Source organism: Delphinus delphis, chromosome 9 (genome assembly GCF_949987515.2).
Source record: "Delphinus delphis chromosome 9, mDelDel1.2, whole genome shotgun sequence".
NCBI classification, from domain to species: domain Eukaryota; kingdom Metazoa; phylum Chordata; class Mammalia; order Artiodactyla; family Delphinidae; genus Delphinus; species Delphinus delphis.
This window is the reverse complement of record NC_082691.1, coordinates 19,438,409-19,452,025: the sequence shown is the minus strand read 5'-3', so window position 1 is coordinate 19,452,025 and position 13,617 is coordinate 19,438,409. Positions and strand designations below refer to the sequence as shown.

Sequence of the window (13,617 nt, the reverse complement as noted above, 5' to 3'; positions counted from 1 at the left end):
TGTAAGTGTAAAATACACACTGTATTTTAAAGACTTACTACAAAAAGGAGACTGAAAAATATTTAGCTTTGCATATTACATGTTGAAATGATCTTTGAGATATATTGGTTTAAATAAAATACATACTATTAATCCCACCTGTCTCTTTTTAAACAGACTCAATCACCAGGACTAGAACATTTCAAATTACATACGCAGCTCACATGATATTTCTATTGGAAAGAGTTGCTCTAGAAAAACATTTAGAGCTTTTGAGGGGAAGGTAAGTATGCATCAGAAGACAGGGCTCTGAATAACTTCTATTATAGTTCCCTGTCGCCATCTCTTTTATATACCGGTCACTTTGCAGGAGTCTTTAGTATGGGTGGAAAAGCTGTAACACAAAGTCATCACCGTACTCCTGCGAGACAACACAATCATACGGACCCTCCAACCATGCTTGCCTTCTGCAGCTGTGGCTTTCATAAGAAGCTACAGCATGTGCCAGCCAAGAAGGAAAGTTTTAAATGACATCAGTTAAGGATAATTGTAATTATCCAGCAGTTCTGGATAATTTCCCCCTGTGGAGCAAAAAGGCCTCAGAGCTTTAAGTATGGTTTGATTGAACCTTTGGACAAGGTATCTAGATGAAAGCAAGGGCAGAAAAAAGGATCACAGGTGATCCAGGAGGAAACCAGAACATGAGAAGCATTGAACTGAGTTTAAGGAAGACCCCTAGGGTGATCTACTTCAAGCGGGAACTCTTAAGCCATCAGTGTGAGCCCTGGATCTAATCGCAACGTAACCCCACCTGCACCTGTGGAATGCGTGTTACCTGAGCATTTGACTTTAATCATTAGCATCTCTGGATGTCACACCTCCTGTGAACTGGAATATTTCTGGTGACGGATTTGTTATCCAGAGCAGTGCTGTCCAATACAGCAGCCACTAACCACACAGATGGCTATGGGGCTGTTGAACTGCGGCTAGTGTGACTGGGAAGCTCAACTTCATTTTAGTTAACTTAAATTTAAATTAACACGCGTGGCTAGGGCTGCTGTACTGGCCGGCAAAGGTCTAGAGCCTTGCTTCCCCAAGTGTGGTGTGCAGACCAGCAGCACAAGTACCTCTGGGAGTTTGTTAGAAACACAAGGTATTTCTGACTCCATCTGAACTTCCTGAAATACATCCTGCAGTAACAGCATCTCCAGGTGATTTCTATGCACATTAACGTCTGGAAAGCACTGACCCAGAGTAGGGGGTCTTAGCTGAATACTACACTGTATAAAAAGTTAGCACATATGTGTATGTATAGGTGTACGCATGTGTATATACATGCGTTACCCCTTTCCTTCCCCTGAAGACCATGTCCACACTTTTTCCTTAGATTTTCCAAGGAGTTTGTGATCCAAAACAGAAGTTTTATCCTATAGAAATGTAGCCCCATAAAGTAAGAAAGCAGATTTCATTGAACAAAGAAAAACTTTTAAATTACCCTTTGTTATGCAGGCACACTCTTCAATTCATGAAGGGCAGAACCTGGCCATCCACGGCTTTGAGGTTCTTCTGCTGTGTTCTCACTTCTTCACCCATGCTACCCACACAGTTCATTCTCCTAGACTGTTTTTATGTTTCAAAATACCACATGTACACGCATTAGCACAGATAAGTAGTATAACATTTATATATATTCTATTTTGTATTATACACCCATACCCACACCCTGATTTTTTAGTGCAAAATTGGCCACAAAATGCACTTTAGTGCAAATACATACCGGTTTGTGCTAATTTGTACAGCCTGGAACAACTGGTGGAGTTTTAAGTACTGATGTGCTGTTGCAGCTGCTACCAATTTTTCGGTTGATTCAGGAATCAACCAGGAAAAAAAAATTTTTATTAGTATCATAGAAGTCTAGTTGTTATCTACAACATGTAACCATGAAGATTCGGGAATCAACCAGGTATCTTTTTAATTAGTATAATGGCAGTCTAGTTATAATCTACTACATGAAACCATGAACAAAAACAGTTGATGGTCAGCCGGTGGTTATTTAGCTTACTTTTCCATCAGTAGATAGCACTGGTTTTATATTATAATAAAAAACACTCATCCTTTATTATTTGTCTGGCAAAAATTTAGGAAACAAAGATTTCTTTTTTCAAAGATACTTTTATGTTGAGGATGCGGCTGCCGTCAGGCTTCGTAAACTTGCCTCACGGGAATCCTTCCCCCGCCCCCCCCCCCCCCCCCCCGCACACCTCCACTTTGTTAACAACAAGATGCTACGGCAATGATTTATTCCCAGTTGACTAAGTCCCTAGCATTAGATATGTCCCCAAGTCTCAAAATGGCTCTAAGAGTCTGCCTTGAATCATTATCCTCCACTGCTGTTTAAGAGGAGACATGCACAAACTGGTAGTCAGTTAATGCAGCCAGGAAAATTAACTCGTCACAAAGAGCCACAAGTAACAATACTTCAAAAATGAAGAAAACATAAGTTTAGCCTCACTTTTTTTTTTTTGTAATATAAATTTATAAATGCAGAAGTACGGAATGCACTTGCAACATGAAGAGTTAGGTTCCCTCAATAAATACTTTCTCACTAATCAGTCTGGTGAAGAATAACTTGCTAGCACTGGAAAGTACAAATAGACAAATCATACATTTAATACATTTGGCCCCGGTGGGGCAAAAGATTCTTTAGAAATTAGCCAGCCGAAAGGGTAATTTACCAGGAGGGTTCTAATCTTTTTTTAACCTCTGCAATGTGACAGACATCATTAAAATACCAGGGCTAAAATACAATTTTCCACCTTGTTTCCACTGCCAGATACAGGACGAATGTCATCCACATTCCCGTGGTGGAGTAGGGTGGCTTTTCTCTATCCCGTTCTTTTCCATCCAGAAAGCACGCTGGAAGGCAAGTGAGTGGTGCTACTGTAAGAATAACCTTGATGCCAGTCTAACATGGTCAATCAGTCATACAATTGGACACGCCATCATATTATCTCACGTCCAGTCACGACACACCTTTTCTGAGGATCTCTCATTCACTTAGTTTCTCACCTTCAGCAGGGCCAACATTCTCATTTGCATTCAGTTTAAGTATTTATTTCATTTATTAACATAACCAGTAGAACTGAGTGTTTTAAAATATTTATTATATTTCGTTCTAGAAATGATGGCACAATTACGTCACACACCTTTGGGAAGGCATATTTATGCTTTCACACCAGAGCAAAGTTTTATGCATGGCCAGAACTGGAAATACCTAAGCCGTGAATAACAAAGGATAATGCTGTTGATAGGAGGAGCCCTTGTAAGTTTTCAAAAGCTTTCTTCTCTATCATTTATTTTCGGGCAGATATCAATCAGTCCAGTGGAAGGAGTTCTGAACATAAAAGGCACCTAGAATAAAAATTAGACCTTAGCTAACAAAAAGAGGTGCACATGTTTACATCAAGAAAAAAAAGCCCTATTGATGCAACTCTCCTGCAAGCCAATGATAATAATAAATGCAAAAGCTATTGCAACTGAAGTCTATAAACACTTACCTGAACCTGGTTCATGAGCTGGATAATGACAATCACTTGGTGTTTTTAAACTTGTGGATGTTTTATCACCATTTAAACAAACATGAGTACTGTTATTTATATTCACAGGTTCTAGGGGGAAGGCTCACTCTAATTATTTATCCATAGCCAAGATTTGTTTTGCTTTCTCTTAAAATCCACTGCTATGTACTCCATTCATGGATGCGTTAAAAATCACTGTTGTCAAAAAAAAAAAAAATTACTGTTGTCCTTCGAAGAATGTAGCAAAACCTAACACTGCTACTTTAAACCAAATTCCTTTAAATGATTATAAAGCCAGTAAAGCTGACGTTTTAATATGATTTAAGCACCTGAAATATATTCTAACCAACTGATATTCTCTGAGCTAGAATCAGGATCCTCAAAATTTGTATGTATGTACAAATACTGCAAATTAAGCTAATAAAAACTTGGAAAAATACAAACAGCTTTTTTAGTACAAAGATCCAAAATCCACATAGGGGTCTGTACTAAGAGGAAAATGAACAGGAAGCCAGCAAACGTGTCTGCATTTTCTAATCTGGAGACAAAGGCCTCAGCGGAGCCAGGTGGTATTCAGCTGGGTCTGGTTCTTGATGCTGGTATCCATTTTTAGCACTTCGCGAATGGCCATGGTCGCGTAGGTAGAAGGAGGGAGAGAAAAATCCATCTTCAGAGCTCTGTATTTGCCTTCTGCCAGGCAAGAAAGAACAGTCAGAAAGTAAGGCAGCTGCAGACAGACTGGGGCGAGTCACATAATCTCTATACAGATAAAAGAACTGTGCTCCTTTCTTCAGCCTACTTCCCATGGGGCCTCAGAAAATGAGGCATGGAAGTAAGAGGTCTGTGAGTGAAGGATCCAGCTGAATCCCTAGAGTAATTCTACCTGGAACCTTCATAGAAAGGGTAGGTGACAGAAGAGCATAGGAGAGAAACACACGTAAAATGAAAAAAAAAAAAAATTACAGTACAGGGTGAAAACAGACAAAGGAATGGCAACAAGAATTTGACAATGAAAAGGCATTTTTAGACTCTCTTGCTGGGTTTTCACTTAACTTTGTTAACTCTCTATGGGAGTGGGGAGGATATTCAATCACCTAATATCACAACCTTCTATAATGTTCATTCATTTTCAGTGGGAAATACTCTTTTAATCACTGACCTCCAACTGTAATCATAAAACTAAGATGACAAACACAAAATAGAAATCATAGAATGGGTTGCGAGATGGTGGTGATTATAAGATTTTTTTTTTAAATATGTTTTTGTATGAGAAAACATTTCAAAGTTGACACAGAACTGATGGCTGAGTAAACTTACCAGAAGCAAACACTGGTGGTGGTTTCCCTTCTAGGTTGTCCACATCTGTGTTGAAGAGTGGAATTTTAGGATCATCATATGCAACGACTTCCCTTTGAAACACATAAAGAAAAGTGTGAATGTGAATTTCCATAACAGGCACTAAGTTACTCATCACCATTTGTTCAGCAAGGAAAACACACAGGCCTAGTGTAAATAATTCTAGGTGGGAGTATTCAATAACAGAATACGGCCATATTTTATAGAGAAATACTATATAGCAAGGTGACAGATGATGCCAGCCTATGGTAAAAATAAAAAATGTTTCCCTAGGATGGAAATTCCTTTTGTATGTAGTTGGTAAGTAGTAAACTTCACTTGGCAGAGATGCAACTGAATTAATCACAGCATCTGTACTTTCTCCAGGGCGGTTATCACCACTAACACCACCATGTTGCTGTGAGAAACTGCTCTCTGGCAAGATGGAGGCCAACTCTGTCAGCCTCTTCCCACAATCCAGAGAAGAGGAGGGAAAAGGAAAAGGGAGAAGAGATGGAGAGAAGGAAGAGAACTTCCTGACAGTGGGCAACTAGTCAAGGGTTTAATTGTTTAAATTATCAAATAAAGCTTTACATAATACTAGGTATTTAAAGTATTTTAAAATGGGTAATACAAGTATCTTTTTCTCTCTAGAAACATGATAATGAAACAACCATATCAGTGTGGAACTCAGAGCTAATTCTGAGTAAGGTAACTTGAAAATCTCAGTTTTTTAGGAATAGGGAAAAAGTTCATTCTCTGCACATCTCTTCAATAATTTAGCAATGTCAGTAAGATGTAAACTTAGCCACTTTCACTATATATTTGAATTCATTTATCTCCTGATAATTTGAAAAATACCAAGTAGTAGCAGTAATGAGAATAGTATTCAATAACAGCAATAACACTTTTATGCCAGGCTGTAAGCAATGAAAAATATTTATATAATGAAAAAGGTTAAAATCTAGTAGTTCAGTTCTATTTCATTCCAGACTATTACTCACCAGCTGACATTCTGCGGACGAATAATGATCTTTCGGTAGGCCCCTGATAAGGAATAATCTCTAATTTTGTGTCTCATGTTGTCAATATCAAGATTGTCCGCTGTGAGCATTTCCCTGTAGGCTTCACTAACTAATATAAAACAAAATCAGTTGGAATGCAGCATGTCAGCAAGCTACCTTGAACTATAGAGAGTAACATAAATTGTCACCTTAACAAAATTAATCATCTCAATTTAACAATCCAATCTGTTCTCTGGAATTAAAACGTACTGACTTACTAACTAGTACTAGGTGTCTCCCGTTTAGGTTTGGTCGACTTGTAGGTTATTTTTGCAACCAGGCACAGTATCTGGGGCTAAGGGTCCCAAGATGGCTACAAAAGGCCATTTCATCAGAAGTTACTCAACTACAATGTATATGTACTCAGAGTTGGAAGAGACCATATACAGAGCCTCTAACTCCTTCCGGAAGAAGGTAGTTATAAATAAATGTATAAAAATAAGAGACCTGGGAACATCATCTGGCTCACCCTCGCACCTGATGTAGAAACTTTTTTACAACACCAGAGAGAGACAGTCATCCAGCCTTTGCTTTCACGTTGCCATTTACGGGGAGCTACCACTTTGTGAGGCACGCAATTATTGGAAAATTTTTTCTGTGCCATGCTGAAATATGTCTTCGTGTGACTCCTGTCAACTGCTTTGGAACACAGATTAATTGCTTTCTTCCACATGTGTTCGTAAGTACTGGGCCTTTAAGCCATGATCTCCTCTAGACCAACAAGTTCCTCCAACCGTCCCTCCTTTGATATTTCTGTACTCCCCACTGACCCCGCATCTGCCTTGGGTAACAGGCTTACGTTAATAGTAACACCGGATACTTTTCATGTAGACTACCACCAAACTGGCCTTTTCCATCTGTACACTTGATCTTTGAACGTAAACATGAGAAGTTACATTTAACCCTATTAAATGCCCTCTGCAGTTCTTTTTAAATACTTATTTTCCATATAATTAATATTAACTATTTTGGGTTATACTACTTGCAAATATGATAAGCAGATTTCTTTACTCACGTCATTCGTAAAAAACGTTGGTTAGACCAGGGTCAAGGAAAGACTCCCTCACGACCCACTTGTGAGGACAGCAGGGATCCCTAACTGAGCACTGCTGACACCAAGTGTGCCTACGTCATGAATCCACATGCCTGAACCACCACCCAGCCAGTCTGTGAGCCCCTGTCTTGGCCACGAGGTCTCCACAATCGGCTCTGTCAAAGGCTAAGCTGAATGTATGTTTTAACTGATACTAACTAGCCCAAAGTTTCTGACCTTGAGAGGTACCAGAAAGAAGAAAAGAATGCTTTCTTTTTCTCTCCTGGAAAGAGGGCAAGTGTGGCTCCAAGCATCTCAGTGCCTTCCTTCTCTACCTCCTGGTACTGGTCTCCGGTTCCTCGCTGCACCACCTGTGCCATCCACGCAGCACAGGCAGGCCACCCCACCCTTGTCTACCGCCCTTATTCATTCTCCCTGCTCTTGTCTAATCCTTTTCCCTCCAGGAGGCCAACCTCACACAGCAGTCTGATTAGTCAACATGTAAATGGCAGACTACCACTCAACTCTTTTATAAGTATTTGCCTTATCAAAGAAGGGTGTTAATCCTAATCATTCTGTAATTTCAAGGAATATAACGTTGATAAGTAAACTAATTCTGGGCTCTTGAGAGAAAAGATGTTTTAACAGGAAAACACCTCCGACAGACCAGGAGTCTGTGAGGTGAGGAGTAAACTTCCAGGGTCAGTTCCACCAGGGTAGTCCCATGCTCAGGGCTGTTTTCTTTTTTACAATTTCTGAATCCTTCAACAGTAAAAGTTCCAATTCCCCTGTCAAAATGGCATCCATGTAGGTACAGAAGTAATTCTTATCAGCCTCTGGGGAATGGGAAATAAGGGTAGGGAATACTAAGATTCCAGTTTGTAAACTTCTGAGCCCACTGACTCTTGAAACACAATGAACAGGTATTACTTAACACGGTTTAAAAAAAAAAAAAAGGTTAAAAAAAGCAACGTTAAAGTATAATTATCCATTCTCTTTCTCAATGACTCTTTCCAAACCCTTCCATCCTTAGTAAGAATTAGTGAATTTCAGAAATTTTAAATAACAGTGCCAATAATAACAGCTACAACAATAAGGATACCAACACTATCACCATCACCACCACCTCCACCACCTGGTTTCTTAATTTAAATCATCCATCTGAATGCATCTATTTCAGGGAGACTTTTATAAGCAAACATGGCTTATGTATGTTTGAAATCTAAACCTTTTTTTTTTTCAAGTCGGATGGAAATTAAGGTTCTAAAATCATATTTAAAATACGGATTTTTTTTCCCCTCTCTCGACTCTTGGCTGCCAGTGGCTTAATTATGTCTGACTTTAACCATCTTCCCCGGAGGGAACTTACTTTTATGCTGGGGGTAGATAACATCAAAACCAGGCAAGGGCATTACCACATCATGGATGGAGTAATTATTAACATCGTCTTCGTCAATACAGGTAACTGCAGCTGAAAATATACCAATGGATAAATTAAGAAGAATTAAGAAAACAGGCAGTATTTCCACAAGCCCAACCTTCTAAAATTACACATCTAAGCAATCAGAAATGCAAGCGTGCCCAGGTTCACTGCCCCATGAAGCTTAGAGAAATTAATTTGGAATATATACCTTTCTGTCTTTTCTATTCTACCCGAAAAATAAATATCGTGGATTCAGAAAAAGTAGAAAACTAAAAATAATCTATTTCTCAGCTGCACCCTCACGTTTTAGGACTCCTGGCTTTTAGCTTCTTTTTCCTCATCAGACAACACTACAAAATACTATTTGGAAAGTCATCACAGATGAATGCATTTTGCTAAAAGCATAAACAATGGGGGAAAAAAACCCCGTCTGTATTTAGAGGATGAAATGTGGTGGAACAGGGGACATTAAAATACACCAGATGTGATCAATATTGGGTGAGGAAAAATTAAATCAGGAAAAGATTAATTAAAATTTCCATACAAATGAAAAGCTTAGTGCATTTACTGGGCACACCTGCAGATGAGCAGACTGTCTCCAGGAAGTAGCCAGGAAGAAACGGACTTTGGAAACAGACTTGATTTGATTCCCAGACTTCTCTCTCCCTTTTTAATTTTTTTAAAAAATTAATGTTTATTTATTTTTGGCCACACTGAGTGGCATGTGGAATCTTAGTTCCCCGACCAGGGATCAAATCCACGTCCCCAGCAGTGGAAGCGCGGAGTCTTAACCACTGGCCCGCCAGGGAAGTCCTAGCCTTCTCTTTTTTTTTTAACCAGCTGTGGAACTTGGGGTAAGTGACTGAACCTCGTGTGAGGAACAGAGAGAATGCTTCACAGTAATACTGAGCTTTAAACTAGAAGATGCAGGTAAAGGGCTTACTTAGCAGAAGGCCCAGCACACAGTAAGGACTCAACAGCAGATGGGACTGTTTGCATGTCTTATGAACATTTCAGGCACAGAGTGTGCACTAAATGTCTACGATATCACAGCCCCATGTAAAGTGCACTCCAGTCTTGTGTTGACTTAAAGAAACTGTTTAAGACTGGCCAACGACAGCAGGGAGGCTGAAGTACGCCCAGAAGTGTAGAACAGTATCAGCTAGACCCAGATCAGGGTTTGCAAAGGGATCTTAGGCAACACTTAGTCCAAATCTTATCCTAGTTGAGAAAATGGAAGCCCAGAGAGAGTCAGGTGCATATTTTCGAATCAGATGCCTATTTTTCATTACATATGACAGATCCATACCAGTCGGTCTGAGCTTACAACGTCTTTCCCTTTCAAGCTTACCAGACAGCTATCTTAACCAGCAGCCAGGCTGGATGTTAAGCACTGGTGTCAAATAACTGAACCCAAGTTTGGGTGAGCAAGGATGGTGTCTGCCCTTTTACCTCCTTTGAGAACAAGGTCCCCCGGGACAGGGTTCAGGCCGTACTCTTCAATCCTCTTGCTCACCATGTTGTTCCACACATAGCTCTGATAGCTATGAATATACATTAAGCGATTGTTTCTTGGTATCTGACGGGAGAAAAATAAAAAACAGGCAAGAGAAAAAAATATATACATTCCAAATATTAAAAGTACTGTACTTTCCAAGACATCCCACTTGTTTAGTGGTGCCCCTAGTCCAAGAAACTCATAACTTCAATCTCCCATTTTTCTAACAGCCTATAGAAACAGTAACTGACACACGGCCACCAATTTTAGAGACGGAAGCCCTCAGACTAGGGGGTGTTCGTGATCAGCAGCAGCTGCAGCGGCTCCCGTTTTGCACCCACAGTTCAGACGTTCATGTGAAGAAAGCAAGTGCTTTGGAATTTATACCCTAAATCAAAGATACAGACTTCAAACTCAAGGAATTTACACCTCAATCATAGAGCTAACAGTGCTTTCTAATTCTATGGAAGGAGAAAGCCTGTATGACTGAACTGACGACTAATTTCCTGCAGCAGGAATCCTGATTTTTTTGTACATCTGGGGGAGAGTAATCAAGACTTACAGTTAGGAGTTAAACTTTAGTCTATCTGTACTATAGTACACAAACACCAGTATAGGCTACACTTACCATGATGCTACCCAGTCTTGAATCACCACAGAGAAACCACACTAAAATGTAGTCATTTAGATCACTTACTGCGCAACCCTCTCACTGAAGCAGGTTACAGCTCTGATGCTACAGAGACTAAGAAATGAACTCTATGATGGGTTCTGAATTTCTCAAATACCAAGATACTTTTTAAATTTCCTCGTAGGTATTTTCCACACAGATGCTTTCCTCGTGCCTTGCATGTTAACAACCACTGCCCCACTGCCTGCACCCACCACCCTCCCCCATCACCACCCAGGGTCTCAGCAAGGATCCCGCAGGCAACACCCCTCTCAGAGATCGCCAAAGGATCCTTATTTACCTTCTGTTCTTCCAAAATTTAGTAAAATATTTAAAGATAAAAAGTTCAAAGCATTGAGCCACCTCGAGTCAGTGCCTGACTTCACAAATTGCACTCACTATGCCAAATGCAGAGACTATATTCTTCAGTCCGTATTTTGAAAGTCCTCGGAGAAGCTGCCCTTCCACACACCTTTTGACAGGTAGTTTTCGGAGGGCAGCGGCTGGGTCTTTGGTCTTCGCCCATTCCTCCCTGCATTTAACCAAGTACCCCTTTTCAGCTGGTGGGGGGAAAAAAGGCTGTGATTAAACAATTTATCCAAAAGACAGTTCTATAACTTAAAACACTTCACAGAGAACACAAAATTAGAAAGTGCTATTTGTAAGAGAGATACTCTGAAGCGCTTTTGGTCACCTGAGAATAATCATCAGAAAGTGAAAAGATGGGAAGGGCAGAAAGTTTACAGAACTAGATGGCTTTCAACATGCTACCACCCCAGGACTTAAAGCCAATGACTTCATTATCAAGCTGACTCAACATCAGACAAAACCTTGGTAGTCCTTTCTTCCTTCCCTCTCTTTTTCTATTGTATTGTCAAATTTAATGGGTTACTTTCCATAAAATTAGACAACCTTATCTCTTTTAACTTGCAAATGAATAATTATCCAAAGTGGGCAGAATTATTTTGCTGATTTGTAAAGTGGTACTTAAATCCTTTTCCATACAGTATGACATTAGTTTTTAATGAACTCTCCAAACTTAAAAATCCTCAGTGTGTTTTTGCCAAGTTTTTATATTGTATTACATTTTGCTTTAAAAAATAACCACCAGTGAAATCTGTTTGGATTCCTATATGTTCAGAGATTTAATACGGCATGGAGAAAAGGAAATGAATGTATTCATTTATGAATTAATAAATTAGATGAGCTAAAGACCTGAAAATAAGATATAAATTATAAATCTCAAATATATACATAAAACTTGTGTAAAAAAAGACATAAACTATACTTTTTACTTTAAAAACAGTTTTAAAAATTCTGAAATAATGATCCCAATTTGTACCTATACTTCAATTCAAAGCAATTCTACGAATACCTAGTCATATATTCTTTTTTTTTTTCTTAAGATTATTTTTATTCTCACCTCCAGAACGGGGTTTCAATATTAAATCCATGACTTCAGCCCAGGAATTTTGTAGTATAGCTCTAAAATTAAACAGCATTTATTTTACTTAATTTTGCATTAAGATGAATTTTATTTGCCCAAGCCTGTGGAGTAACAAACCATATTAACTTTATATATTTTATTAAACTTAAAATAAGCAGAAAAACTAATATAACATAGGTTTCAAATGTAAATGTCAAAAGAACTTAAGAGAAGAAAATTAAAAATATAATGTTTACTCATAACATTTAATATCATTTCACAGTTTTAGAAAGCTGTTATAGTATAAATACTACCTAGTCATGCTTTAAGCTGTTATACATGGTATTATCTGTATAAATCAAAGTTGTCTTTATATACTAAAACTTATTTGAAACTTCTCAAAAAAAGTCTCCCATGTTAAATACTTTCTTGCCTAGATAAAGAGAATAAATACAATTTATCCTTCTCTATTATTCTTGCCAAAATGGAAGTATCTTTACATTTGCTGATTATAAGTTATACATGCTTCTTTAAAATTAAACAGTACATAAGAAAGGTTACCTGATATCTAACCTTTAAAAAATAAACACTGTTAACACTTCAGAGAGTAGTTTTCAAGACTTCTTGATCTTTAAGTGTATGCAGTTTTTTCTTTAACTTTTATTATATTCTCTTTTATCACACAGAGGTTGTATTTCATGTATCATATCTGAACATTTTTTATGGTTAAGATTTCTGCTCTTGGAGTCATACTGAGAAAGGCCCTCCCTACCATAAGAAAATTAAAATCCCTTCTATTAATTTTTCTGTTTTTCTACTTAACTAGCGTTTTTATTTTTCACGTTTATCTATATATTTCTATGTATTAAATTATACAAAATGATGTTTTATCTACTGATGAGATCATATGGATATTTAACCTACTAATGCAATGAATTAGATTAATAGATATCCCACTGCTGGCCATCCTTGAAGTCCTGGAACAAGCCATGCTCTATCAGTCTTTAAATATACTCCTAAGTGACACGTTATTCAGCTGCCTAGGCCTTCAGTAACATTTCCAAAAAGAATACAATATTAATTCAAGACTAGGAACTAGTGGGCCAGATTTCATGGAAAAAGACTTCTGTGCTCAAAAACCTTTGTTATCTGGCTGGCCACTTGATTTTGTAAATAGTTTTATTGGAAAACATCCGTGATCCTTACTTTATGTATTATTTCTGGCTACTTTCACAATGTAACAGCAGTGCTGAGTAGCTACTACACACACTCCATGGCCCACAAAGCCTAAATATTTACCTTTACGGAGAAAGTCTGCCAATATCTGGTGTAATATATTAAAATTTCTCAACTACAGGACTTTTTAACACTTTTAAGATACTACCACACACGTGAAGGTTCAGTATATATCGCCATATTAAAGATGGATATATTTGGTTTATAACAAGCCATCCTATCTGGCTCACCACACATTAAAATGTTTTCTATTTTTCTGACAGTATCTTTCCTTCTTCCACCTTCTTTTTTTATTTTTTTAATTTTCTAAAAAATAAATTTATTTTATTATTTTTGGCTACGTTGGGTCTTCATCACTACATGCGGGTTTTCTCT

The 13,617-nt window shown here is 38.2% G+C and overlaps 1 protein-coding gene across 2 annotated transcripts in view; it reads right to left on the bottom strand.

Annotated features, from left to right (window-relative positions):
• Positions 1–3,126: 3,126 nt before the first annotated feature.
• Positions 3,127–13,617, bottom strand: part of PUS7 (pseudouridine synthase 7) — a 57,372-nt gene continuing 46,881 nt past the window's right edge. Inside the window, exons 10-17 of one of the 2 annotated variants that reach the window (XR_009520593.1) lie at positions 12,004–12,065; positions 10,980–11,140; positions 9,865–9,991; positions 8,359–8,460; positions 5,897–6,026; positions 4,875–4,966; positions 3,537–4,247; positions 3,127–3,390 (exon numbers count right to left, since the gene is read on the bottom strand). Coding sequence is in view for 1 of the 2 variants with exons in the window: in XM_060020274.1 (XP_059876257.1) it covers positions 4,111–4,247; positions 4,875–4,966; positions 5,897–6,026; positions 8,359–8,460; positions 9,865–9,991; positions 10,980–11,140; positions 12,004–12,065 (811 nt within the window). In the remaining variant the exon portion in view is untranslated. Of the gene's footprint in view, positions 4,248–4,874; positions 4,967–5,896; positions 6,027–8,358; positions 8,461–9,864; positions 9,992–10,979; positions 11,141–12,003; positions 12,066–13,617 lie in introns of both variants that reach the window. The other variant, XM_060020274.1, reaches the window with a different exon arrangement.